Genomic DNA, 27,737 nt, shown 5'->3' on the forward strand with positions numbered 1-27,737 from the left:
CGCCGCCCTCACGGCGGGGCCGCCCCGGCAGCCGCGGGCCCGGGCGAGCGGAGGGGAACGGCGGGACTCAGCCCGTGGGGCGGCTGAGCAGCTGATCTGTATATATATATACATAATATTGAGTAATATATATTATATGTATATGTTATTATGTTTTGTAGGTCCTGTGAAAATCTACATCAGCTACTAGACAGGGTCCAGCGGAGGCCATAAAGGTGATGAGGGGTTTGGAGTGTCTCTCTTAGGAGAGACTGCGAGGGCTGGGCCTTGTTAGTCTGGAGAAGAGAAGACTGAGGGGGGGATCTCATCAATATATATATAAATACCTCAAAGGTGCGTGCCAAGAGGGTCACAGAATCATGGAATCACAGAACGGTTTGGATGGGAAGGGACCTGAGGGATGATCTCGATCCGTCCCTTGCTATGGGTAGGGATGCCACTCACTAGACCAGGTTTACTGAGGGCCCTGTCCAGCCTGGCCTGGAACACTTCCAGGGATGGAGCAGTCACAGCTTCTCTGGGCAGCCTGTGCCACGATGGTGCCAGACTTTTCTGTAGTGCTCAGTGACAGGACAAGGAGCAATGGCCATAAACTAAACCACAATTAGTTTCACCTCAACAAGAGGAAGAACTTTTTTACACTGAGGGTAGCAGAACACTGGGACAGGCTCTTCAGGGCGGTCAGGGATTCTCCTTCCCTGGAGACATTCCAAACCCACCTGGACACGTTCCTGTGTCACCGCTTCAGGTGACTCTGCCTTGGCAGGAGGGTTGGACTGGGTGATCTCCAGAGGTCCCTTCCAACACTAACAATTTCATGATTCTGTGTAAACTTCCAAGACGAAGAAAAAAAGGGCAATTATTTCTTCAACAATCATGCCTTGAGAGTCAGCACACTGCCTCTTCAGAGTCTTAAATCCCTAAAACACAGGACATGGGCAGCATAGTTCAGTGGGCAGTTCAAAAGAGGCATCTCCTCTTAATAACTCTCCAATGTTGTCTGTAAAAACCTCCAACAACCCAAAAAATATCAAAGAAAAATAGGAATAGCTGCCCAGGAATAGGATTTCCAGTGGTTGTAGAAAATGGGTAACAGCTTATTCCAGGTGACCAGTGGTGCTTTGCTGGGTCGCTCATTTCTTTAAAATCTCTTGGTTTACATTGTTTCACACCCTGATTAAGGAAATAGCATAAGGATTTAACTGTTACACAATGATACACTGAAAATTTCCCATAGCAGAAGGTTATGGACTGTGTGATATTTATGAAAAGGATTCTAACTACAATCTTTAATTTTCCTGTTTAAAATGCAGCACAAACATTGAAATCTATAGAGTTGACATAATCCTGAAAAGAAGAGAGAACTGATGAGTACCTGCTATTATCTTTTTTTAGTAAGTAGCCACAGTGTGGCAAAAATAAATTTACTTATTTTGAGAGATTAGGAATCAAAGCCTGTCCTCTTACAACACTGTGTTTACAAGTACAGCAGTACAAATCCTTGACAAGCTCCATAGTATCTCTTAACAATTCCTAAGATAAGAGGTTGTATGTTGCATTTGAAAAGTTTTATAGATCTGAACTCTAACAGAATAATTACTTTAAGCACATGTTGAATAATTTTTTTGCATCAAATAATATTTAATGTAATCACCAGCGAGTTGCCTACTTGAGGATACATGTTAAAAACCCCAAATATAGTACTTGGGAAATTTGAACTGAAGACGACAGCATTTGGCAGAACTCCCCAAATCTGTGCTACCAACTGCAACAGGAGTGCAAATTCATAACTACAACATCAGCAGTGGCAGTGCTGAGGCATTTCTATCACTGCACACATGTGTGAGGTCTGGAAACATAGACATGTGTCAGAGCACTGGCTGGACCAGCCTGTTTGACACAGCTCGATTGAAATGTGTACATTTATTGTCAGATCTCAACAGTTCTGGAAGGTGGAATACTGAAATAAAAGTAGCTAATAAAAATACTGACAGATGCATATCTAGAATCTATTTAATAGATATATTAAAGACATCCATTCTCTCGACCCCATTCTCAGTTCATGCAGTATATATTCAGAACTTGTTTGTGATCTCAGTTGTTTTCTGACATCTGGTTAAATGGTAAAACATGTCAGGCCCCAATTAAAGATGTCCTAGGGCAGTTTCAGCTTGTGCATCAAACCAATGTGATTTTAACTACAGTGATGGCTATTCTTTGATAAATCAATACAGTTCACTTCCACATACAATGGTTAAAAATTATTGAGGAAAGCAGTACCACTCCCCTGCTGTATGTGTGACAGATTAGCATTTTCATATTTCTCCTACAGAAATTTACTTTTGAATTCTCTCCTTTTCTCTTTGTCCCTCAAAGAGAAGTTTATAAATATTAAGTGAGATGTTGTTAAGTATTTGTAAGCCTAATTATATCAGCTAGAACATTAGAAATGTTATACTGTTGCAAGAAAAGCAAGAAATCCATCAATCACAATTCCTCCAAGTTAATACTTCAATGTTCAGTCACTTGGACTGTGAGCTCTGAACCTGCCTGTGTTCCTGCATCATCAGGGCAAGAAAATCCTCTCATTAATCCGGATTGGAAAAGCAGACTGATGCTGAACAGAAAAGGACAGAAAGAGACAGATGGACATTGGTTGCTTTCTACCCATTGCAGAAAAAATAGAATACGTTTTGTGGCTATCTATTTTTGGGTACAAATAAAGAGCCAGATGTGAATTTTGATAAAAATATCCTATGATGCAGAACTCCTACATGTCCTGATGCCAGGCAAGGTCTGGTGGGGTCTCTGAGGTAGTCTCATAATTTCTCTGTCTAAAGACTGAGTAGATAGATATGGAAAGATGGTCTGATAATGGATCAGTCTTAAGTAAAATATGAAATTATGGATATCTGGATAGCAAACAGGTCTGTTTTGCTATCTGACAGGTTTGTTATTTATCTGCACTTTCCAACAGCTGCTGTATAACAACACACAAAATACTCTTTCTGAGGAGCAATTCCAAATGTTCTGGGATACCAATAAAAGAAATTTAACTTACAGTCGAGTTTTTGTTTATTCTCTGCAGACCTGTCTTTTCTGTCCAGTTTCCCTCCCGCCTTACTGGAAAAGGAAGTCAGATCCCTCCCCTCCAACAGCACTGGAGTAAACAGTCCCCAAGGCTGTCCCACATCATATGGCATGGATGAGAATTATTTTACTAATCAGGACTTTAAGGTTCTTAGCTCTCCTTATCCTATGCCTACAGATCTTGCCTAAAAAAAAAAACCCAAAACACCCCCACAGACTTACCAAAAACATGTAAACGTTTTCATTCAAATAAAGAGACCCTATTGCTTAAAGTTGTGTATCAGCCTGGAATATCAACCTTTATAGAGCAAAGAAAAAAAAAAAAGAGAGGAAGAGATTATTTGAAATTTGATTTTTACTTCTAAGGAGGACAATATATGACAGAGGAACGAGATAGTGCAGTTTGATGGCTGTTCCTCGACTGCCATGGGGAAATTGGCAGTGTCCCACTGGGAAGCAGTGTGTGTTATCTATAATCACAACACATCATGAGCCAAAATACCAACGGTGCATTATGGCCAGTTACCTGCTCAATGACACATTCCAGGTTACTGTGGATTCCTTGCTGCTTTCTGAGTGTCACTGGAGTGACTCAGGCCTGTCCCTTAGCCCCAGGTGCATTTGGCTGGCACACCTTGAGCAACGTCTCACAAGAGGAGCAGCCAGTGGGACTCTGACAAGGTCCCAGCCTAATATGATGTGGCTGCAATTTGTGTTACTGGAAAGTAAATAAGGGGGTGATGATCCCCAGGCACAGCAGTGAAGTGATAAGCTAAATCTGCCATAATGCAGTATGTAATTGCCTCTGGAATATTTGAGCAGATTATACAGAGGCATAAAGGGCTTCTTAAAATTAAGGAAGGATGCCTTTTTTTTTTTTTAAATAGCATCTTTAGAGCCTCACACTGAGGAGCTGGTTAGCTCTGATGTGACAGATTGAGATCACTGAAAGTCAAACATTCCATGCACTGTACAAAACCTGACAACAGCCATAATACCAGCTTTAACAGGGACACAGATACTGTGGAGGGGTAGTTGTTTTCTTCCTTTCAGGGATTTAGAGATACCACAGATGTGGCATTTACCTCAGTACCAGGTCATAGGGATATTTTCTCTCCTGCTGATCCAGAACCAGTAGCCCTTTTTTCTAAACACAATTCTGAACATAAAGGTATCAGGCACTGCAATGATAAGCCAACAAGAGTATTTCTTCCCATCTGTTAACTCCTGAAGGATCCTACATTCAATCACAGGAATGAAATGAGATGCTTCCTCTCACATACTGCTGGACAGGGTCACCTGTCACAGGGCTTACAGTACTCAAGAGGAGCCAGGCCTACACCAGAGTTGTGACTGTCAGCAGTTGGATACTTGGATTTCCATCCCACAGGATGTATGGCACTGCCCAGCAAACATCAGAGGAGCCACAAGTGTAGAGGAGGGCTGCAACTCTCACAATAAGCAGATAAAATTATTATCATGGCCTATATTAAACAGCAGATTTATGGACAAATCCTATATTTTTTTTCTTTCTCAAAGATCTAAAAGAACTAAAAACAATGTAGGAGAAATTAAGCTTGGTTTAAACAAATGTTACCCACATCTACAAACAGCAACATTTCTTGAAGAATCAAATCTTTATACCACATTTCTTTGTAGTTTACTCTTCCCCAAAACCCTGATCGTGCAAAAAGAGAGGGACTGAGAGACATTTTTCCCATGAATGCATTCCAGTGAAAGTGATCACATGCATGTTGTACACAGTACACATCTGCAGAGGGGGCAGATGCCTGCACGGAGGGGTTCTGTGGTTTGTTTCACGGAAGTGAAGTGTACACGTTTCAGTTTCCTCTGGCAGTGGCAGTGTGCAGGATTGGGCAGCAGGTCACACACAGATTACACACTGTGCATACTTGTGCTCTCCATGCCTTTCTCCCCTTTCCATCTATTCTTCCCACAGAAATTGTTTCAACAGTTTTGATGGAGGTGTCTCAATGAATCTTAGATTTTGTAAAATGGGCTTTTCCATCGGTGATCTTTACAAGAGGTACACTGGCAGGAGTAAAATTGCTTTTTTACAATGTTTGCCATCTAAGATGCTCACACCATCTTATGAACCAAACAGGATATGCAATCTCACCATGAAATAAGTACAACATTAAGTCAGTGTTCCACATTTACCCCTCCTACACTACTCTTGTAAGAAATAGATAAGCCCTTGACCAAACGTAAATGCAATGCCAAAATTCTTAACATAATTATTCGTTTAATAAAATACTAAATAATCAAGCAGTTTAGCTATTTAAAAGCACTTGTGCTTGAAAGAAATTGCAGTGCAGATGGCACAAAGCAAAGAGCTCACTCCTGCTCCAATTAAAAGCTAAACTCTGACTCACATAATTGCAAACGGAATCACTCCCAGGTATATTGACAAAAGAAGATCACTTTCAACTCGTATAGATTTTTGAAGGGCTTGGTAGAGCTAAGTCACGTATCTGACCTAAGCAGCTGAACTGGAAATGCTGACTGCCTTCTTGACATGAAAACACTCTCCTGCATCTTCAGAAGTGCACATAGAATTCAAGTCAGGCAATTTCTAGAAATCAAAAAACCTTTTAGTACTTTCACATCTGACTGAGGCAGAACTTTCTAATCTGAAAACACAGATAAATCTTTATAATGCATTTGATCCACTGAAGCATTTCTTGGTTTTAGTGGACATTTGCATGTATTTGCTGGGATTAATAAAACAAATTTATTTCTATTGAAATATACGTCTCAATCTCCTGTTCACATGCAGAAAGGGAAACATAGCTGGAGAAGCTGGAATCTTACCATGAGGATTAGAGAAAAAAGTGCCAGGCAGTTTGCAGCAATCATAATTCTTTGCTTATAAAATGCAGAACTAAAGCATGTGGTATTATCTATAATATCACGTCACACTTGCCAGGGTTAGTTATAGGCAAAGGCAGTTCCCAAAGCAGCAGACTGCTGAAGGGGGAAGAGGGAAAGGAGGGGGTGAGAAATGGCTCTCACTGTCTACTTTTACAATAACAAAGCCCTAAGAATCAAGTTAGCCCCTGCTGCTGCAGGAATTATGGAATATATGGGACTGTGGTAGGAACTGTTTCTCCCAACTGCAGCAAGAAGTAACATTCACCGTGCCCCAGCAGCAGCTAGGCTCTTCCCTCCAGCTCTCCCCCCCTCCCTCCCAGTCCTATTGCTTCCCCCCTGAGAAAAATTTCAATTCTACTTTCAGGGCTGAGAAGCCACATGTAATGTTTGCCATAAAGAAATACAAATTACAGTCTGAAGGGCATTTTCTACAGTACAGCCCTGAATGAGAAAGCTAAACTTTTCAGTCCATGTATTGCCTTTTTTAGTCTAGAAAAAATAATACTTTTGCAATGGCAAAAGGGAAAACTGTGCCATGTGTTCGTGGTCTGAAATCATGTTGAACAACATCAAAATATATGTTCACATGCAGAAGATTTTTAATATATATTTTCCCCCCATTGTTTAAAATATTGAGGTGTAGCATGAGAATCTAATATTAGACACTTAAGTCATATGCTGATAAAACACAGGAAAATACCTATGGTTTATAATTATGAGAAATTCCTTATTCTAGGTCTTGTGGAAAATACTGGATTGACAGTCTTAGTAGTGTATAGGCCCAGTGAACAGTTTTCCCTTAGTATTCCCAGGTGTACACTTCAATCCCACCTGGAGTGAGAGGGCTGTCTCTTGATGAACATAAGCAGGTTTCCATGGTGCATTTTGTCACATGAAATACTCATAGTATTGCTAGTGCCCTCAGTGTCAACAGCTCTGTATTGAATACAAACAGCCACGGGGAAACGATGTTTTGTAGAGGTGCTTAAATTCTAAGAGCCTATTATCACTTGTCTGAGCAGGATTTAAACCAGCAGCCCCGAGATGAAGCTATTTTATTGCAACAGCAGTAACTTTTAGAGCAGTTTCTACTACTCCACTCAGAAGGACAGCCCCTCTCCAGGGAATGTACACTTGAAGTAAAAGAAAACCCAACAAAAGGACACCACAGTGTGACCAAATTAGTCCATGTAAAAAGCACTGGGTATCAGACAACAGCCTCCAAATAGCAGTCCTCTGCTACCTGTCTACCCTATAATTCAAGTTTCTACCTAACACACAATCCTGTATTTCAGTGATTTTCTCATGAGACAGATAAGCATTTTTAAACTCCAAGTATTTGCAGGGATACTGTGTTATTTGTTAATGGTAAAGCTATGGAAAAGAGATAGTTCTCATAATGATGGCAGATGCGGGTCTTGCTTGTAAGAATTTAACCACTCTGCACTCAGAAATCTCAGAGCCTCTTGATTCTACTGTTCAAGCTGAGCTGACACTCTTTTATCTCCAGCATCTTTGTTGTTAAACTCCAGGATACTGAAAATCAAAGCAAAGAAAAATATTAAGTCTTTTGACATGCCTTGCTTTTCAACCTTAAAGACTAAGTAGAATACTTAAGCTCACTTAGTTTGCCTTTAGTTTACTTAATACTTGTTTGTTTACTTAATACTTATCCAGTTTGCCTAACTGGAACCTAAACTTCAAGCCCACCAGTGCTCTTCTTAAATATTAGCCTGTCAAAATGTTAAAATCCAATGAAAGTTAACGGCAATACTCTACTAAATAGAAGTGCTTGTGGAATAAAATCTTATAAATAGCCTGGAATGGGCAAAACACAGAGTAAAACCAAGAACATGTTCCAAATAACAATGCAGTAATTGACTGGTGTTACATGGAGCTTTAAATATACCTTTGTTATGTTTGGCTTTACAATAAAGATAAGATAAAGTGTTTTCCCCTTGATTAGATTCAGAGATAGTCTAACCAAGATACAAGGCACCTTTGTAATACAGAAAAATTATTCAAGAATTGTTATCTTTGTATTCAAAGCAGGAAGAGGGTCCCACAGTCCTTCTCTGTTACAGGTGGTCTGTGCTTCTGTCATAAAGTTATCTCTAACTGAAAATATAACTTACCTCAAGCTCAGCCCTTGAGGGTTCAGAAAGGAAGGTGCAGTGTAAACACAGCACACAGCCAGATGCCAAAGCCACTCAAACAAGGAGCACCTGGAAAGCAGAAGACTTTATTTCTTACTGTCACGCTACAGCTCAGGCCTAGAAATCTTATCTACACCATCCCAAAGAAGTGCAGCAAATTCCAACAGTTGAATCCTAGTTACATTCAGCTCTCACAAGATGTCACTTCCAGTTTAACACATACAGCTCCAAAGAGAAGCATTTCATAGGGAGACAGGAACAATGGACAAGAAGCTCAAGAACTCAGGTGATCTTTACCCGGAAAACTCCTCCCTTTGGCAGACCTCCAGAAGGAACAAGTCATACCTGAGAGGGAGCTGGGTTAAGAGCACTTCCCAGGTGCTTCTGGGAAAGTCTGCCCTAATTCCAGCAAGGGCATCATAGCATTTTAATTCCCCTTACTCCTATTTCAGCACTTCAGCTTCCCTCTCTTTCCTCCAGCAGCTTACATCTCACTGGTGTCACTGGAACCAACAATATTTGCTGTTTGATAGGGATAAGTTCTCAATATTGTCTTGACTATGTGCAAACTCTCTCACTGTAACACATCCATTGATATTGCCAGTGTGACTTGCTAGTATAAACTGAAATCTGAAGAAGTAAAAGATTAAACCACTGAAGTACAGGTACTAATAGGCTTTAATTCCAAATGGGTAGGACTGGCAGAAAAAACCATTCAGTGGTCCTAGAGTCTGGATAAAGATGCTAATCCACCCCAGTACTACCTCCTTTCCCACATGCAGCTCTGCAAACAACATTCTGCTGCACATAAAGGTTCTGACCTGAAGGTCCAGAGATGGAGACCCCTGCCTTAAATTTAGGCAAAGGATATGGGAAAGGAGAGGGAAGAGCTCAGTGTTTCAGACTACCTTTTACACAAGCTAGTGCTTAGCACAGAGTAATGCTACTAGACAGCTGCCAATGCCATCTGACAGTCTTCCTCCATTACCTTTTGCTGTGGGTAAATCCAACATCCTCCTGGCTGTTTGTCTTGGTCAGGAATGTGATTTGAAGCATGACTATAGAAGTTGATTAGTAAATTCACTGTAACCCACCCTCAGAATAGAGGCCTGCCCCTGGTGCATGCTGTGAGACCTCACACCCCACTGGTGTGTGCCCTTCCCCTAGGCAGGAGCAGGGAGGACTCCACTCACTGCTCTCAGCTGGGGTTTGTCCCTCCTGGAGAGATCCTGCAGTGCTCTGTGTCCCTGTGCTGCTGGTCCTGGCTCCATCCAGTGCCAGCCCCAGGCTCTGGAGCTGTGATGCATCCAGGCGCTCCCGCTGTGATCCTGTAACCATGGCGGCGTTCTCAGGGCCCAGGTTTGCTATTTGTTCTGGGGACAATGCCTGGGAGGAACAAAAGACAGAGAAATTGGTTTAGGCTGTCAATTACAGAAGGCAGGTAAGGAATCAGAAGTCAGCACTGCCTTGCATTTGGAATGAGGGACAGAAGCCTTCAACATTGTGTTGCTATAAAAGAGCTCAATAGAGCTTAAAAGAATCCTCTGTACTCATTTACTGCCCTGACCACTCATCTAGCTGTCACTTTTCTCTTTGATGCTGGGTGCTGACAGCCTGAGAAGCTTTCTATGCCAGCACTGTATTGTACATTTCTTCAATATACTGTTGGAGTTTAATTTTCCAGCCATTTATTTTCTGATTTGTTCAAAGACTGATGGTATTGTGCAACCTCTTGTGTTTTAATTTATTTCCTCTGATATCCTCTTATCTGCTCCCAAGCAATCTCACTTGAACTTACATTTGACCTTTGATTATAGTTAGCAGTAGAGCAATGAGATGAAAAGACCCCATGTTTTAATCTTATTATTAGACTTTCTCTTTTAGATTTAAAATCTTCTGAGTTTGTTCCTATTAAATTTAAAAATTAAACATGGTAATCATAATCTTACAGTAATTATCTTAAATCACATAGCAATTAACCAGTTTGTAAAGCCTGCATTATTGGGCAGGCTGAATTGCTTTAGTTCTAGTTAACATTCTGCAGTCACAAGCACTTCAACCCTCCTACACAACAAGTTTTTTCTTGCAACAATTCTGCATCCAGGTTCTACTTTGGAAAGACAAAATTCCCCTTGCAAGTAGGTCAGATGATGGAGCAAACCCTTACCCATTTTTCATTGTCTACCAAATGGTGTGGTGGTTTGAACAAAGCAAACTCATGGAAATCCCTATGGGTTCAGACATTTTGAATTGAGCATGTTCTTAACTCACTTAAAGTCCATAATACAATGTCATTTTTCATAAATCAAAATCTGAATAATTTATACAGCTGCAAAATGAGGCCATAAAAAGACTGTGTAAAACCAAAATCTTCTTTGAATCTTTCAAATACAGAAAATTCTTCCAAAGAGATATCCTGCTTTTTGTTAATCACTTTTTGTAGTTATCATTACTACTCTTACTAACAAAAATGTTGTTTGATAGAAACTCTACAAGATGGTATAGAGCTGTTTTGCAAAGAAATAGTTTCTGAAGGACGTTTGAGGCTTATCTGAACTGTCAGTGGTACTGTGCACCAACAGTTAGTGCTCAAGGAGTTTTTCTTTTTTATGGGAGCTGACACAGTTAACTCTCTGTTTAGCTCATCTGTCCATAAGTACATTGCTTGCCTGAGCATCTGAAAGAGACCAGCCCAGGCAGAGTATTAATCTTGTCACCAAGTGAAAGAAAGTCAGGGGCAATGATCTCAGGATCCCTATTCGAATTTCTGGTCCACATTCAGTACTGCTGTAATTAGATGGAATTCCTTTCTGATCTATATCTGCCTGCACAATCTGTTTTTCAGAGCTAACTCAGGAGAATGGTGCCAGATTTTAGGTTAATAAAACAGCTCTTGCACCATCACCAGAGAAATCTGTAGTTATTACAGCATCCTTGCAAATGTTAATAAACAGAGACAAAAATTCAGATCTGAATAAAACGTTGGAAGATACAGTGTCCATTCCCTGTTTTGTGATACTTGCTTTTTCTTTGGGATGCATTCTGAAGGATGAATAAAGCTTGTCTAGCATATTTTATGGGCATCACAAATACAGATGATACAGCTGAAAGTTAATGTTCCAGATCCTTGATGGTCTCTCACTTAACAGACCACAGAAACTTTTTTGCCACAACCCAAAAACCTATAAATGATTGCTGCAGTTTATTTATGCTAGAGGGAAAAACAACAGAAATTCAGTAACTTCTTCAATAATTAAGCTCTTACTTGGAAAATTTCAGGAGGTATATGTATTACTGCTGATGGCTGGAAATATGGCATCAAGCTCTTATCAAAAGCTTTTAATTCATCCTCATTCAAACCACCTAAAAAATAGAAACACATAATAGAAACAAAACTCAGTTAATGTCCTTTATATTAAACTTATTTTTAAGGTAATACAAACTTCAGGCATTTATAAAAAATACATAATAGATGGTTTATTCCAGAGTGTTATATAGAGAGAAGCTGGTTCTTTTTGTTTTGCTTCTTTCATTATATTTCAGCATTACAAATCATCTGACCTTAGCCATTGACATGGAATGTACTCTACCTGAATTACTTTATCTTGGAAAAGAGAATTATAAAAACCTATAAAATCATAAGCAATGTTATCAGGGAATGCTCATTCACAGTCTCTTCTGATCCACGGTTAGGGAGCATAATCATGCAATGGGAGTAACTTCTTCACCACTAAAGTGGTTATGGAATTATTATACATAATAATTCCCCAAATTATTACAGTTAATAATTTGAGGAATTATTGCCACAGGCATTGGGGATGCTAAAAATTACGAGAGTTCAATGTGCAGTTAAACGATAACAGGGAAACAAATCCAGGAACCGAAGTGGGAGTGACCTCTGGCTCAGGAGATCCCCGAGGCCACACGAGCACTCTGGAGAAGCATCACTCCAGGCCAATCCTGCCCTTGTGCTCTTCCCTGGGCAGCCCATTCTGTCCAGGCAGGATGCTTGGGCAACCAGAGCACAGCTCCTCCCAGTACAGCCTGGTTCACAGACAGTGACTGGGGCTGGAATCCTGATTGGTTTTGCCCTCCTTGATTTACCCTTTCCAACTTACAGGACCCAGGTAACTTCAGGCTGTGCTTCCCAAGGTCAGTTTGACCAGATTTACAGAACCATACAGAGAATACCATGACTTTTCCTTAGTGCTTCTGAATTTGCTGGATATCTGTCCCTGCAGGTGACTCCCCTCTGGAAGAAATGTCTTTTGCCAGTCTAGAAAAAAACCCAGCTAGGTGAACCCATCTCTTAATAGCAATGCTTCACAACTATCACCATCTGGAGTTGTAGTTTTGTTACCTGCTATAGTACCAATTTCCTGTAAAACAGAGCCATTCCAGCTGGTAGCAGCACCAAACACAGATTCTGTCATCTTCTTAAACTGCCTCAGAACAGGGGTGGTACAAAACAACAGGCCAATTCTTGCAATTGCAGCACTGCAAAAGGCAACAAGGTCATCATTACAAGCTGCATTTACATGCAGTACTAAATAGGCCTGGAATATACTTAGCCTGCTGTAAGAAGACTGTAAAACCCATTTTTAATTTAAAATATATGTACACGAATTGCATACAAATATTTCAGGTTTTGAGCAAAAACCTGGGTTTCTCAATGCAATACTTCAATGGTGGGATATAAATGGCAGAGGAAAACTATAAAAGAACATGTTTTAACTGCTGCATGCCTTCTGCTTTTCTAAAAGCATTTTAAATGTAAAAAGGAGTCCTTTAGGCTCTGCAAATCTTGATGGAAGAAAAATGGCACAATGAATTTTATCAATAGAGTTACTAAAAAATATTTCATTAGATATAAAATGCAGTACCTGAATTCAGCAGTCCTTATGGATGTGATTTCTGTGGAGTTCAAAGCACAGAGAACAGCTCCTAATCCAACTAAGTCAAAACTTTTTAATGTGCTGATGGTCTGGCCAGAGTCGTCTAGAAAACCTTGCAAAATAGCTCTTGCCTATAAAAGCAGTAAGATAATATGCATGAACAGAGTAAATATAATGAAGAGTTTTTTACTAGATGCTTAAAATCTTACCAGAAGCTATGGAGCTTAAATATATATCCTGAGCCTCCCCAGTGTGTGGCCGTGGCCTTCAGGAGGAGCACTGTCACCACCTACATGTGACACTAAAACAGGGCAGTGTTACCCAACCACTTGCTAAATGTAAATGGTGTGAAAACACTCTGTACTTCTTCTGCCAGGTCACAAGGAAAGCCTTCACCAGAAGTAATGGTGCTGGATTGCCTCACAGAATCAGTGAAAACATAAAATACCTAAGGGGATCAATATGTAATTTTTATTATTTTTATTACTCAGGATGACTTGTCTTATTTAAGTGCCATATATGAGTGGTGACCTGTGTTTATGATTAATTAGGATTAATTTTCAGATATGAATGGGATATTTGTACCAAAGTGCCTTTGCAAGTCAAAGTAATTTAGGATAGTGCTCATTTTAAACTAACCCTTTAAAAACTGAGTCCATCTCAACCATGTCACCAAGGCATTCTCCAAAGCCAGTGAAAGAAACAAGCATCTTCCAAGATTTCCTAATCTGTCCACAATGCTGAGCTTCAAATAACGAGTTTAACTAGCTGCCTAAGTTTCAGACAACTAAAGTTCAGCAGGATCAATCTATTTTAACTAACTACTCTTATTGATATCAGGAAACCTCAAAAGCAAACTGGTTCTGTACAAAATCCTCCCAGATGCTTCCTTCTTATGGTTCCCTTCAGAACATGAATCCATTAAACAGATGTGTGATATTCTGCCAGAACTGCCACCATGACAGCACCTGTGCAGCCACAGAGTCCTGATGCTATGGGCCACAAAGTCAGAAATATGCTGCCAATTGCAAATATAAATCAAAGTTTTAAACTCTTATTATGAAAGTCCCATTGATATAACTAGAAATTATTCAAAGAAAGGAACATGAGAGAGGTGTATTTGCTAATAAAGGGCTTCTAGGGCAATGGATGCTGGGATTGGGGCACACTACCTGTTCTGTGATTGTCCTTAGTTAGGAAAGACTGGTACTCTTAGCAGCAGTGTCTATTCCAGGGACAGTGTGAGAGGAGCTGCTGACCTCCTTCCACTGCTTAGTGGGCAAGTGCTAAAGAACACACCCATCCCACCCCAATTAGCAGTGACTGATGCTGTCTTGGCCACCTCCCCAGGGAAGCCCCAGCCAGGCAGACACCAGTGCTGACCTACCTGGCCACTTTCACTGCAGTCACAGCTGCAGAAAAGCAGCAGGGAGGAGCGTGGATCTCTGGATCTGTTTTCTAGGCAGTTCCAGGACTTGAGTCCCAAAGGGTGTGAATCCAGAGCCTTTTCACCAGGAGTCCATTCAGTAACTCACTCACTCACCTGGGTAGGAGTCCACTCTGTTTGCTGGCTAAGAACAGCCACGGTGTCGATGGAGTGCAGGTCCAGCTCTGTGATTTCCTGGTCAGTGAGTGCCAGAGCAATGCGGCCCAGGGAGATGATCTGGTAACTCCTCCAGTCTGCCAGCAACCCCCAAACCTTTAGATGAGAGTCATTAATATCTGTTCGATCATTATGACTTTTCTTCTATATACATAATTCTCAAACCCCTTGGTTTAAAAGTCCTAAAACCTGAATATTCCTCTTTGCACGCAGAAGGCAGAGCTTAGGTATTGCGAAGATTTTTGAGGTCCTACACCAATAATGATTAGTTCATCTAAAAATGCTGCAATTTTTACAGCTTGGAACTTGTTGTTGAGTCAGAATAGGAACTGCTGGAAGTGTGGCTGTAGGAGAAAAACCACTAAGAACAATAAAAATGGGAATTTGTGCCTAGATCCACATTGTTGTACTGCCAAGAAAGCAGCACCTGGACTGCCCAGGCTTCTACCCAGCTGCAGTCACTCCAGGGGACAGACTTTAAGTTACTATTGTTACCAGCCACCCTGGCTCAGTCACTGACAAGGAAAGACAAAGTAGAGAATCAAGTAATACAGACAAAGAACCAGTTCCTAAAGTTCTGATTTCTAGATTATGTTCATACAATGCTAAAATAAAAAATAATTTAAAAGTGTTTGTACAGATACAGTTAAATTTGTAAAACATTGTAAAAATCCCAAAGAAATAAGCAGGGGCTCTTCTAAATCAGTACCAGTGTATTTCAACAACTTCCCCTGCTTTTAACTTTATTTGTGATGAAGTTACAGTGATTGAAAAGCTGTCACCCAGCAGACTGAAGGAAATTTTAGTATCAGGAAAAGTTCTGCCTGAGTAAAGAATAACAAAAGTCCACCAAGAGCTGAACTTCCAGAGGCCAGAACTGTCAATTACATTTAGTTGACAACTGTAGAAGACTGCAGACAGTAGTCAGTATCTCCCCTGATGTGGCCAATTGCCTTTACAGAAAAAGACAATAGGTTTTGGCAGGAAGAAGTGACTTGAACAAGACAGGCACACATTAAAAAAAATGCTCACTTTAAAGCTCTCATGTATTTCAGCAACTCTGCTTTGTGTTAGTGAATACATGACAGGTTTCTAGTATAACATTGTGCTTCTAATTCCATCTAGAAAATTAAAGCTAAAAGCCCAGGGCTGGGCTACCGTCTGAGTCAGAAAAATATTTACTCCATTTTTGGGATAGCTACAATTTAAGTTTTGTTCAAAAAGTTAGAAAGGACAAAGATAGTGGGGACTTGCTGAAGAGCATCTCTGCAGTTGCCTACTAAATGGTGTTTGCACCATCAGACAGATATGGAGCTGTACAATCTCCAGAAAATATAAAAGTAGAGCTCAATAATCTGGATCTCTGAAATTAAATACTCCTTACACAGAGCTCCAGGCTCTCTGCTGTGCACATCCAGCACAGAGCAGCCTCAGAGCTGCCCGGGTGCTTTTCCCAGCTATGACCCTCGGGTTAAGGATTTGTTTAAGAGATGCATTGCTGGATTTGTATCTCCCAACTAAGCTTCCACCAGATCTTTTATGTTGGTTTTACAACGTCATAAAGGGTCTAAGTCTGGGAAACTTCAATCTTTTTCAAAGAAAATAGATAGTAAAAAGCATTAGCCCAATTTTAAAGCTTTTAATTCTCTAGCTTAAGAGATACATGAAACACATGCCGGCAAAAATGCCAACTATCTGTTTCCTGATCTAGGCCATAAACTACAGAATTTGAAGTACTTCATAAATAGTATTATCTGACAGTGCTGGGTAAAATCTCAGGCAGAATGATATAAATAACACAATACATGAAACTGAAGCACTCCTTTGTCCTCATTCACATAGAGACTACAGATCCATACAGCTGTCTCTGCTGCAGAGCTGGGAGACCTTCCATTTACAAGTGAGCTAAGCTTCTTACTTTCATTAAGACACAATCTGATAACTAGACTTTTTGAATTAGTTTGGAACAATGAGTAGTTCAGGCTTAATGAAACCTTTAATCAAAGATGTTAATAACATAACAGTATCTGTGCACGTAATTTCAAGGAGCTTTGCCTGTCCTGTCTCATTTCTCATGCCTCGTGCTCAGTGTAACACCACATTGCATTTTGAAATTAATATATAGGAAGTCTGTCTTTGTCTAGCAGAATTCTGTACAAACACTCACTGACAGAATATACCACCATTCAGTGCACTACAGATCTGTGTGTCTTTAAATATAGCCAGAAATGTTAGTGTATCAACGTTCTTGGTAATTTCCCTACAACTGATATCACTCTACAAGTACACCAATATGTTGCACTGCTGTAAAGAACAGTAGTTTCCACTATGTCAGGGGAGCACTGTTTTTATTTTCTTCTAGGATTACACTTTTTCCCCTTTTCCTACTAACAGGTGTCCATGCTGACAGGGGGAAGCTGACTTGGGAAGAATACATTTGCTGCAATTGTCCTCCTGCAACAAGGCAGCAGAGACACAACTGCAGAGTCACCATCTGCTTTCAGAAATCTGGGCAGTGCCACTTCTCTTCAAACACCTGCAGTTCAGTCACATTGCAGCTAGCCTGAAGCTGCAGCTCCAAACTCAACCAGCCTAGAAATAAACAGGTCCCTAGGTGAGTGATGAAAGGATGGATTCGAACACATACAAATGATCCCAGCCAGTTCATTGAACCCGAAGTGCAGATATACCATTGGCCAAGGAAATGGGCAGTCCAAACTCCCAACCAACTGTCATGAGCTGGGGAATTCAAACTCTCTATTTAAGAAGGGTTCAGAACAATAAAGAAAACTTTTGTCACATGAATCTCTAGAGGGTTGTGTCTCTGTCTCCAACTACAACCCCATTTAATGTTATATTGTTATAACACTATTTTAAAGGCTGAGCTTTACTGCAAAAAATTGCACAGTTGGCCTAATTTACCCAAAATCCATGGTCAGCTCCACTACTGGCTGCAGCTGCTGATTTAAGGAGATGTAGGCCCAGGCCCACGTTGTCCCCTGCTCCTGCTTTCCTCCAGAGGTCACAGCCCTCAGGTCTCCAGCCTTTTGCACTCTGTACTACTGGCAGCCAACTGCAACTTGTAGATGCTTCCCAACCTCATTCTGTCAGAATGATGTGATGGAACCTAAAAAGGACTTTTACATGTTGGATCATTTTGACAGAAGGGGATTAGAGAGATGGAAGCAGAGAACAGATAACCTCCAGCAGATGCTGCTGACAGGAAGCTGAAGCCAGGCTGGGGCCAGTATCCTCTTCACCTCTGAGTTTTCTGCAACTATACCAATTTGTCTTACTGCACCCTAAGCCTTTTCCTTGCTGTACCAAAAGTATGTTTGGGAATTTGCTCTTTCTCTGGCAGTGCAGGCAACCACAGAACAGCAGGAGGAGGTCACCCCCAGGGAGAAGTGCAATGGCAACAACAGGGATGGAGCAAAGCTTGACTTCTCTGCCAGCCCATACTGGCTCAGGCAGGGCTGCTCAGAACTCTGTTGATGCCCTAGACCCAGCCAGAGTGCTGACCTGCCCCCAGCACAGTCCTCTGTGTGACTGTGCTCCTGGTAAAGACAAAATGTACCTGGGTTTTTACCTCCCTAAAATTTCCCACTGATGGGGCTGTCCCTGCCTGTGGAAGAATGTGGAAGAAGGAGTTTTATTCAGCCAATAACTGCCTTTCAGTCAGTTTGGGTTTAGCCACTGTAGGCTATATTTAGCATCCATGCAGACAGTTTAACATGCCAAGCTTAATTCTCAGCAGGGCAATCAACAGCCCCTAGTACTGCTCACTGACTTTTTCATTTATGAAAGGAAAGTGAGAAGCAAGCAGAAAAGCAATTCAAAAGTAAAAACACTTCACTTTTCCAGCTGCCAATAGCTCAGAACTACTTGCCTGTTGACTCTAAAGCAAGGGCAATAGTCTTCTATCACCACCTCACATTATTTTTCCAATAAACCATCGATATTCTTGTGGCAGTAGTGACATTGACATAGCACAGTTATTTTAGAACTGCATAGTTCAATAACACCAAATCAAATTAGAGATTTAATTTTCCTTCACAGACAGGATAGTTACCTGCTTGGCTTTTTCCTTCAAGGCAGTCAGCTGGGAGCTGTTAAAACCTGAGACAGTCCCAAGAAGTTCCACATTTTTGTCAAAAGTTCCTGGGTCCATGCATTTCAGTTCCTGAACTGACCAAAAGACATTTGCTTCTCCTAATTTAATTATTTCATTTGAAGAAGGAGCTCTGGTTTTCAGGCAATCTGAAAAAGGTCAAATAACAAGAGTTTTCATCAAAGAGACGACAAAATAAATCAAAGCAATACTGATATTTAAGAGAGCAACAGACTATGAAAATTAACTGCTGCTGATGTGATATTGATAAATTTATTATTTTATAATTGAAGAATTAAAAAAATATTTCTATTATTTATGTTCTGGATATAAAACTACAATTTCACTAATTTACAATACATTGGTTATATTCTCTATACTCCAAAGGCAGTGTATGCTGGACAAGAGCAGACACGTTTCAGAACAGTTACAATGCAAGATGCCACAATAAAACTAAAATATGGATGTGTGCAATAAGAACTACCAGTATCTTGCAAGCTTCTTTCAAGACTAATTCTCTAAGGGCATCAAAACCCAGACAAGGACTTGCTCTGAGGTAAAGCCACCATTTTCTGGGAGACTTGGTTCAACAGGAGTGAAATGCAAATGTTTGCATTCCTGGTGGAAATTCACCAAAAAGAGCTTCAGCTGAATAAACATCACATTCAAACAGTGAATCCAACTCAACAGGACTATAACAGACATGAGAGGTCCTTGCACTCTGAAATGCCTGGTAGAGATATATGTCTTGTAAGACTTGCCTGACATTTAAACAAGGTGAAGACAGAAGCTGGATGTGTCAGAGAAGCACGGTGCTTGTTCGTTATGTCAAGCCTGTTGTTAAAATGTCAGGATCTAGAGAGGGCTGTTCCCTCACCACAGCACTGTTTGGACAGACAAACTGCCTTTAAAAATCTTATTTACAGTCAGGTTCCAGGCCTATGCATTATCAAACCAGACAGTTTCCATTGTGTGTTTTAACAAATCCTAGTCTTTGTTGGCATAATCTACCTCTAATGGTGATGGAAAGCAGAAATAAGAATCCTAATGTGGTTGTTTACTGCTCCCTCTCCTGTCACTAATTTAGGAAAACCTTATTAAATAATTATCTAAACCAAATAATCCCTACATGTCTTTGGATACGGTCATTACCAGTAAAAAGCACGAATTTCACAGATGCTGTGCCTCAGCTAAGCTCCCCCAGATAAATAAATTAAAGCGAGGATGTACAAAGTAGATTTGTATTTTGAAAGGAGGCAGAGGAGGGATTTATTTGCATCAAAGGAAGCTGCAGTAGTGGGTAGAACACTGAAAAGATTGAATCTGTTGAGCAAATGAAAATGCTGTTCAGCTTCCACTGTACCAGCTGATCTTCTGCTCTCTCTTTACCTCCCTCTTGTGAAGCTGCATTGTTTCCCTTTCTCCTGCTGCAGAAGGTCAGCTTTTCTCATGTAAATACTGCCTATGCAGACACAGTGCAGCTCCCTTCCCCAAGTCATGAAAACCTAAGACTTTGTGTCCTCGAAAAAACCCATTGATTTTACAATTTTTAAGACACCAGATACACTGATGCAATTCAAGAGGGAAATACTAATTAGATTTTTGACCTGATGCCACTTTGCTCTTCCTTTTGCTATACATTTAATTTGATGAAAAACATATATATGCATTATAACATCTCAGTGCTTGTGGTGAGAAACCTGAATTCTTTCTCCAGCATTGCCACTGCTCTCTGGTAGCATCTCAGACATACAGTTCCCAAGTTTTGCTTTTCATGTTCCATCTTGCCTTAAGCACCTTAAAACCTTTGTTTTTAATCTTGATATAGACACAGATGCAAGAACTCCGTAAGTGGCAATTGCTACTGTTATTAACATTAGCTCACAACTGGTCTGTGAGAAATTAGCATTGGTGGCATGAAAAGCATCAATGTTATTCTGGAGTAGTTTTCATAATACCCATTATTTTTGTGATTTAGAAATCAGTAATTAAATTTCATTCCTTACTGTAACCACTGTGTGCATCGTGTAGAGCTGCTGAGATTATGTTTGGTAACAGAAGTTCAATACCATGTTTGGGCTGCAGAAGCATTTCCTGGAATAGCACAAACAATCCTTCAACTTTTCATATCCCAGATTCCCTCCAGCTGAGCTCGTGCACACTCAGTGAAGACTGAGGAGCCTCCACGGACTTGGAGCCAAGTTATCCTTTGAAAAAGACCATCAGCTTTGCTGGCAGGTTTGCATTGGTCTTACAATGCAGATGAGAGAGCTCTGCAAATGCACTGGACATGAGCTAGGATGATTAGAGAAGTCTTTGGGATTCATGTAGATCCAAAGGCTTAAAAAAGAACACATAAGCACACAGGCAGACTGAAATATCTGCTGCTGAACCTTTAGTCCTGTGGCCTGTGTCTAAAGAAATATGGCTGATTTACTTGCTGAAGGAAGAGTGAATTTCATGCATACAGGTGAACATATAACAATAACACCCAGATCAGTCCTGCATTTTTTTACAGTTTGATGATTTTGTAATGACTCCTCTGATCAACTGAAGTCATGTTTTGTTTCAGGCTATGAAAAAACACAACTCTTAGAACTCCCTCCACCTCTCTCTGCCTATGAATACAGCATTATAAGAGGCAAATTCACCTCTAGAGACAAACAGTCATCATTCAGAGTCTCTGCTACAAGCAGATGGATTTCCATGGTGGCTCAGGGCTTGCTGAGAGCTTGAACCTCTATTCTGCTAGGCAGAGAACCAAAGGGGAGATTTTCAAAGACAAAGGCAGACAGTATCAAACTCCTTGAGTATGTTTGGGTCTAAATTCCCATTGGTGCTTTTCAAAAGCTTCCCCCACAGCAGGATTGTTTTCCATGGCATAGGATGGCACAGCTTACAAATTCTGCCTGGGTGAATTTCAGATAAAGAATAGTTGTTGCTATTATAATAATAGAATACTGTCAGAGTATCTATCTTATATAAAGAAAATTATCCATTTGGCACCAGAGATTCTAATAAATTAGTTTGGTTGCTAATTAAAATACCTTTTAGATGATTACAAACTTTGTCCATTTGGACAGAAAAAAAACAGTGCCACCACAGTCAGATTTAAGAACAGATCAGTCACCATATGCTCATGTCTGGCAAAGGATTAACTATGTGCAATCTTTTGGCACAACGGTAACTTGTCACCTTCACAGGTTTTTAATTCAAGGGGTTTCAATTAGATTACAAAGTAAAAATAAAACAAATTAAAATAAACAAACCCCTCTAATCAAAATAATTCAACTTTTTCCTTTGTGCACTCAGAAAAATGCCAGGAAATGCTTAGTTATGGAATCCTGTAATGAAAGCGTTTCAGCATTAGTGCATTATTCAACTCTGATGAGCAGCAGAATGAAGATTCTCATTGTTTTTTTTGCTGAAAGTCTCTAAGTAACTCAATACTTCACTTTTACTGTTCAGCTTCTCAGAATGCATCTGATGACAAAGTGAGACAAAGTCTGTTTGAATTGCACCATCTCAGGCCCGAATGGCAGCACTTTGCAGAGGCCCCAGCACTGACCAGCTCTGCTGAGGGACCAGGGGACGCTGCTGCTGCTGTTGGAGACTGACTGGAACACGGCTGACAGAAGCTCTGCAGCTGAAGAAACTGGTCCAACTGTCCTTGCTATTTGTAAAATGATATCTGGGAACTTCAAAAGGAAAGAAAGAATAAATAAGGCTTCTCTCCCTTTTAAAACAAATCAAGTTGTGGAGAAAGGCTTGTGCAGACCTTAGCAAAGGAGGGGTTAGTAACAGTTCAGTCTCATCCCATTGTGCAGATGTTTCAGAAAAGAGTAATTGGCTTCTACTGAAAGGTCATTGGCACACATTTGAGGGGGAAAAAAATAGGAACAAAGCAAATTCTGAGTGATTCTCCCTTTGGTATGCCCTCTCAGCTTCTGGCAACACCTGATTGGTGTCTGTGTCCAGCCCTTCCTGGAGCAGTGAGTTCCACTATTTCAATTCAGGCTTCATTTAGCTTGCCTTAAATTTGCCAAATAAGTATATGAATTGAGGACAGGGACTCAATTAAATTACGAGAAATAACTTCGACCTGTTTGCCTTCTTTAGGCTTTTCTGACCTCTTTCCTCCACCCTGCCAGACACTTTCCTTTTCTTTGAAGTGTCCTATTCTATCTGGTCAATTATAAGCATTATCTCCAGTGGAAAAGCTGCTGACTGTGTTCACATATTTCTGCTGAAGAATGAATCTCTCATTCCAGTATAGTTTATTCTTATGCATAAAAATATTAAGATTATATGAACTAAAGAGGGCAAGGAAACTACAAAGTACAATGCTGAGGCCATCAGATATTGTAACTTGTGCTACACTGGCCCCAGGGCAAAGGGTCACATGAGTAAATGCTAATTTGATCAGTATGATCCCATTAATAACAGGATAAGAAACACAACTTTTATGACTGGAAGGAGGGAGGATGGAGTAAAGAGCACTCCAAGGTGTAAAGTACTAAAAATAAGTCTGCATCACTATAAATGCCCCTTTTTTTTCCAATGTGACAATGTAAAATTGTCATTGTACACATGCAAGTAATTGTTTAGGAATATGTGAAACATTAACACAGGGTTTACTTGACAAAAGAATTATTTATCTAGTTCAGCATTCAGGTTACATAATTTAGACTGCATTACGACATCACAAATACAACTTCTAAAATATCTGTTACAAATTTAAAAAATTTAATAAAAGCATAAATTTTTAATAAAAGCATACCTTTACAGTAAGGACATTTAATTCTTCTTTTGACAGGAGAGCTATGAATGGTCCAACATCTAATGTTGTTTCTGCCGTCCAGTTGTTTGAGGAGCTGAGAAAATATTTTGAAAAATTATATTAATAAAGAATGCTACAATAAAAATAATACTAAAACTTCAGTGTTTTTATGATACTTTATCATACAAGAAACACAGTTCTATGCCAATGTGATGATTCATTGTTATAAGCATCAGATTGCATTTTCTCATCTCTCTGGGTATAGGGCATTAGTGGAGCTCACAATAGAATCAGAAAAACCCTTCAAATATGGTGGTGATGGAGCTCTCCCTCAATAGTCAAGTGTTCTTACCATTACAATGTTTGAACAAGGAGAAGTAATTCTTTCTTTGAAAGAAAATTAACCATTTTCTGTCAGTTTACATTGCAAGAGTAGTCTGCAAAATAGTTATCAAAAGAGAAGTAGGAACATCATCCAAATCTGACAAATGTTAGTCAATTCATTTGGTGGGTGACTTAATAAAGCACTTAGATAAGTTATTTTCAGCCTGACAGAGCCCATAGAAGAAGGTAGTAACAAATATGTTACTAGCTCATGTTCCCACAAACAACTTTATTTGCTTTGTTGCTCCACTATGAGGATCTTTAACGACATTTAATGTTTAATGTTAAATTAAATGATATAAAATAAAGTCAAATCTTATTTAGCACAGTGTGCCACGATTCAATAAACTGATTTGTATCCAGATCAATGCAAGGATGGAATCTGCTGGAAAATACAGCTATCCTGTCACAGAAAAATGCTGACTAGCAGGAAGCTGAACAGCATCTAACGTGATCAGGTGGATCAAGTGACCGACTTTGGGGAGAAGGGGTGGTTAGAAACTGTACATCCAGTCTCCCTTTTCAAATGCAAGATACTTCCAAGGAACAATGCAAGTGAGAAACTGTATATTCATCCAGGTAGAGGATGGCTTTATTCTTTGCATGATTGATACCAGTGAGGTTTCTATTGGAAACCTCCTAATCTGAGTCCTTAGTGACACCCAACACTCTGCCCACTCTGCTGCTTCAGAGGCTCGAACTTTACATCCCCCTGCTGCTTCTCTACCCTCTCTTATTGCCACAGATGCTTCCAGTCTTCTTTACATCTTCCCACACCAGTACACCAAGTATCCCACTTCCACATCCCCATTCTTTGTGTTCCTGCACCATTGTGTGCTTGTAACCCCCTTCTCTTGCCAGGGAAGTGAGCGTATTTGCCTGCCCCCCAAACATCGCACTTTCTCTCCTTTTCCTCTGGGACTTAAGTCATGCAGGATGTCCCTGGGGTTGTATTTTGTTCCACAGTTATCACATTACACACAAGAACAGAAATGTCATTCAAGTGGACAAGACCCTGAGCCTGGGGAGTGACAGAAGCTGCTTTGTGCTGTTTTCACTGCAGTTCATCTGGGCAAGCAAATGCTTGGTGTTTGCATGGCCTAACCACGAGCATGACCAAGGTGGTGTATCCAATACCTTACCCATATAACTGAAGGAGTTTGTATTTAATTTCAGTCTTCTGCTCATGGTTGAGCTCTTGGCAAAGTTTGAATTGATGGAGGGCTGCTGCCATTGCCTTCAGGGACATTCTGCCATGTAGAAAGGCTGGAGGTAAGTGGCAGATTAGATTTCCAAGGAGATCAACATCATATTCATCAGCAATGGAGCTGTTCTGAAACAAGAAGCATTTGCCCTGTTGGCAGAGCTAACCTTGGCTCTTGCCCTGTACCACTCTGCTGTATTGCAACTCATTTAAGCTGCAAGGAACAAAACAACAGTTTGCACTGGCAACTTAATCTACAATTTCTGCTGAGACTGCCTTACATTTTTTGTTTTACTAGTCCAACTTGTGATATTTCATAAGCACTTTTCAGAGCTTTCAGTATTCTTTATTCCATACTGAATCACACATAAAGAATGTGACCACCCAGCACCTGCAGAGCTGGTGCAGTTCTGTCAGGCAGCACAGCCCTCAGCTGGCCCCTTGCAGCAGAGGGGCCTCAAGCTCTTGCTGTTAGAAGGCTGAGCTCTGAGGAGTTTCTTAAACAGCTGCCAAAAAACTGGGGACTTTACAGCTGGTACAGTGTGTAAAGACAGGAATAGCCACAGCTACATCAAAGAACTAGTTTCCCTGAAAAAACTGGTGAGTGCTGCAGCTCCCAGATAGCAGAAGTCACAAAATCCTCCTGGTACCACCCACCTCTCCCTGTGCCACAACAGCTCTGCTTGGACTGGCACTGCTTGGAGCCAGGGGAACAGCTCCAGGTGCAAACTGCTCAGCTCCAGGCTGTCCTGGCCAGCAATGACATTTCATGACAACACTTTGTAACATGTATGGAGTCAATGAAAATTGTTAAGGAAGATGTAAAAAGGTTTCCTTAAGAGTAAACAATAAAATGGAAATAGTACATAAAGTCCCCAAAAGAATACAGATGGATGGGTGAAGAACTCATGTAGATTGTGACTCTCTCCACCTCCATGGTGTCTCTTACTTTGCTGGCCCCACTCAGCCATACCCACCAAGCACTCCTGTACTTTTTGCAGAACAGCATCCCTTTTGTGAAGGCTTGGGTTCAGAAGGTCCATTCCAGTCTTCCCCAGACGTTCAAGGAAAGGGACACACGAAGGGCCTGTAATGTACTCCAGGTACTCAGAACTGCAGAAAGAATTTGGAAGGTCTCAGAATGCAAATCTGACCTTCATATACCCACAACCATACCCATGAAATCTGTGATGACAGAAATATTTAGAGACAAGGTTGGGCTTGAAAAATCATAAACCAGACAGGCCAAAAAACTTGCAATGAACCCTTGCCTTACTTCAACACCCATCTTCTTCCAGTCCATCAGGACATGAACTGAACTTCAAAAAATGGCTAAGAATTATAAAAGCTGCAAGTGGATGAAAGTGCTCTAAGATGCTTTAACACCATATGAAACAAGACTGTCTACAGGTCAGAAGCTTTTTCCCTTTCTCTGTTTTATTAAGAATAATTATCTGGTGACTGAAGATGTGGTGGATGGCCTAAGGACTACAAGTAGTTTTAGAGTAGGTTTCCTTTTTATCAAAATAAAAAAATCTTGCCAAATTAAACAAAATTATGCTCTTCTCCCCAAAGAGTGGCAGACAAACTTTGCAAATAAAGCCACAGCCCACATCTGCACAGGCCCAGCTTTGCCAGGGTCTGTAGGCAACATCACCAGTAACTTTTGATGGCCCTGAACTAACAACAAGCAATTGTTGTCAAATGAGTGCTGCAGTTTGTAGGAAGCCTTGCATTATTATTTTAGAGTTGTTAAATAGAGTAGAGCCTTTCAAACAGAATACTTTTCTTACTTTCTTCAATTAAGAGATATTCCACAAAAAGAAGGGTTCTCAGTCCCTTTTATCCTCCTAGGCACATGCAAAGAGAGAGAGAAAGGGCAGAAGAGACAGAAAGTGAGAAAGAGATAAAGAAAGGAAGGAATCAACAAGTTTTACAATTCAGGAGATCTCATCAATACACAAGTTACTTTTCCTAAGGAAAAAAATCTGTCACTGAAAAGTTTTGCTAACTTACACAAGTGTCTTGAAACACACTGGAATGTTTCTAACCATACAGAACAATATACTTCAGCAGTATCAAGTGGTTTTGTCTTATATATCCACTCTCAAAAAGACTCCTAAAAAATAAGCAAACCTAAACCAAATAAGCCTGCCTAGGAGGAAAAAGATCCACAATTGTGACAAAAACGTGCTGTCCTAAAAGACACTTTAAAATATGACCAACTTACACTTGAGACAGATTTTGCCTACAGTCAGTGACCACTTTTTGATAAATTACCATTTATTTGAATCACCAGTTTTCTTAGGACTGAAGAGATTATTTGAAAAGTGCTCAGAAGTTAAGATGGACAAAGATGTAACTCACGGAAGTGGCAGTAAGAGGAAGGGAGGAATGGATGTATTGGAGACTTCCCAAAATTTCCAAGCCAAACAATTAACCTAAAAGCAACAAAAATTTAGCATCTTAAACCTCTAGTAATTTTGAGGAAGAACTAAAAATATGGCTTGTTTATTGCAGCATATATATAAATTAGCATATATAAGACTGTGCATATTATTTTCAGAGAGCATTTTTATCTGGCTTTTTTTTTAGTTTTCTTTTTGTAGACAGAGATGA

General features: G+C 40.3%; 1 protein-coding gene and 1 long non-coding RNA gene across 2 annotated transcripts in view; one reads left to right on the forward strand and one right to left on the reverse strand.

Annotated features, from left to right (window-relative positions):
- Positions 1-72: 72 nt before the first annotated feature.
- Positions 73-3,062, forward strand: LOC148221895 (uncharacterized). Its single transcript, XR_015807220.1, has 2 exons — positions 73-1,394; positions 2,571-3,062. It is a non-coding gene; the product is annotated as an uncharacterized LOC148221895 (long non-coding RNA).
- A 3,500-nt stretch (positions 3,063-6,562) lies between these two features.
- Positions 6,563-27,737, reverse strand: part of OTOA (otoancorin) — a 34,376-nt gene continuing 13,201 nt past the window's right edge. Inside the window, exons 16-28 of the mRNA XM_088174377.1 lie at positions 27,486-27,559; positions 26,096-26,231; positions 25,057-25,247; positions 23,531-23,624; positions 22,319-22,448; positions 18,712-18,899; positions 14,580-14,735; positions 13,025-13,167; positions 12,502-12,638; positions 11,407-11,504; positions 9,335-9,527; positions 8,121-8,210; positions 6,563-7,521 (exon numbers count right to left, since the gene is read on the reverse strand). Coding sequence (XP_088030503.1) covers positions 8,143-8,210; positions 9,335-9,527; positions 11,407-11,504; positions 12,502-12,638; positions 13,025-13,167; positions 14,580-14,735; positions 18,712-18,899; positions 22,319-22,448; positions 23,531-23,624; positions 25,057-25,247; positions 26,096-26,231; positions 27,486-27,559 — 1,608 coding nt within the window. The 3' untranslated portion in view covers positions 6,563-7,521; positions 8,121-8,142. The remainder of the gene's footprint in view (positions 7,522-8,120; positions 8,211-9,334; positions 9,528-11,406; positions 11,505-12,501; positions 12,639-13,024; positions 13,168-14,579; positions 14,736-18,711; positions 18,900-22,318; positions 22,449-23,530; positions 23,625-25,056; positions 25,248-26,095; positions 26,232-27,485; positions 27,560-27,737) is intronic.

The sequence above is a fragment of the Sturnus vulgaris genome, chromosome 16, assembly GCF_052056855.1.
Source record: "Sturnus vulgaris isolate bStuVul1 chromosome 16, bStuVul1.hap1, whole genome shotgun sequence".
NCBI lineage: Eukaryota > Metazoa > Chordata > Aves > Passeriformes > Sturnidae > Sturnus > Sturnus vulgaris.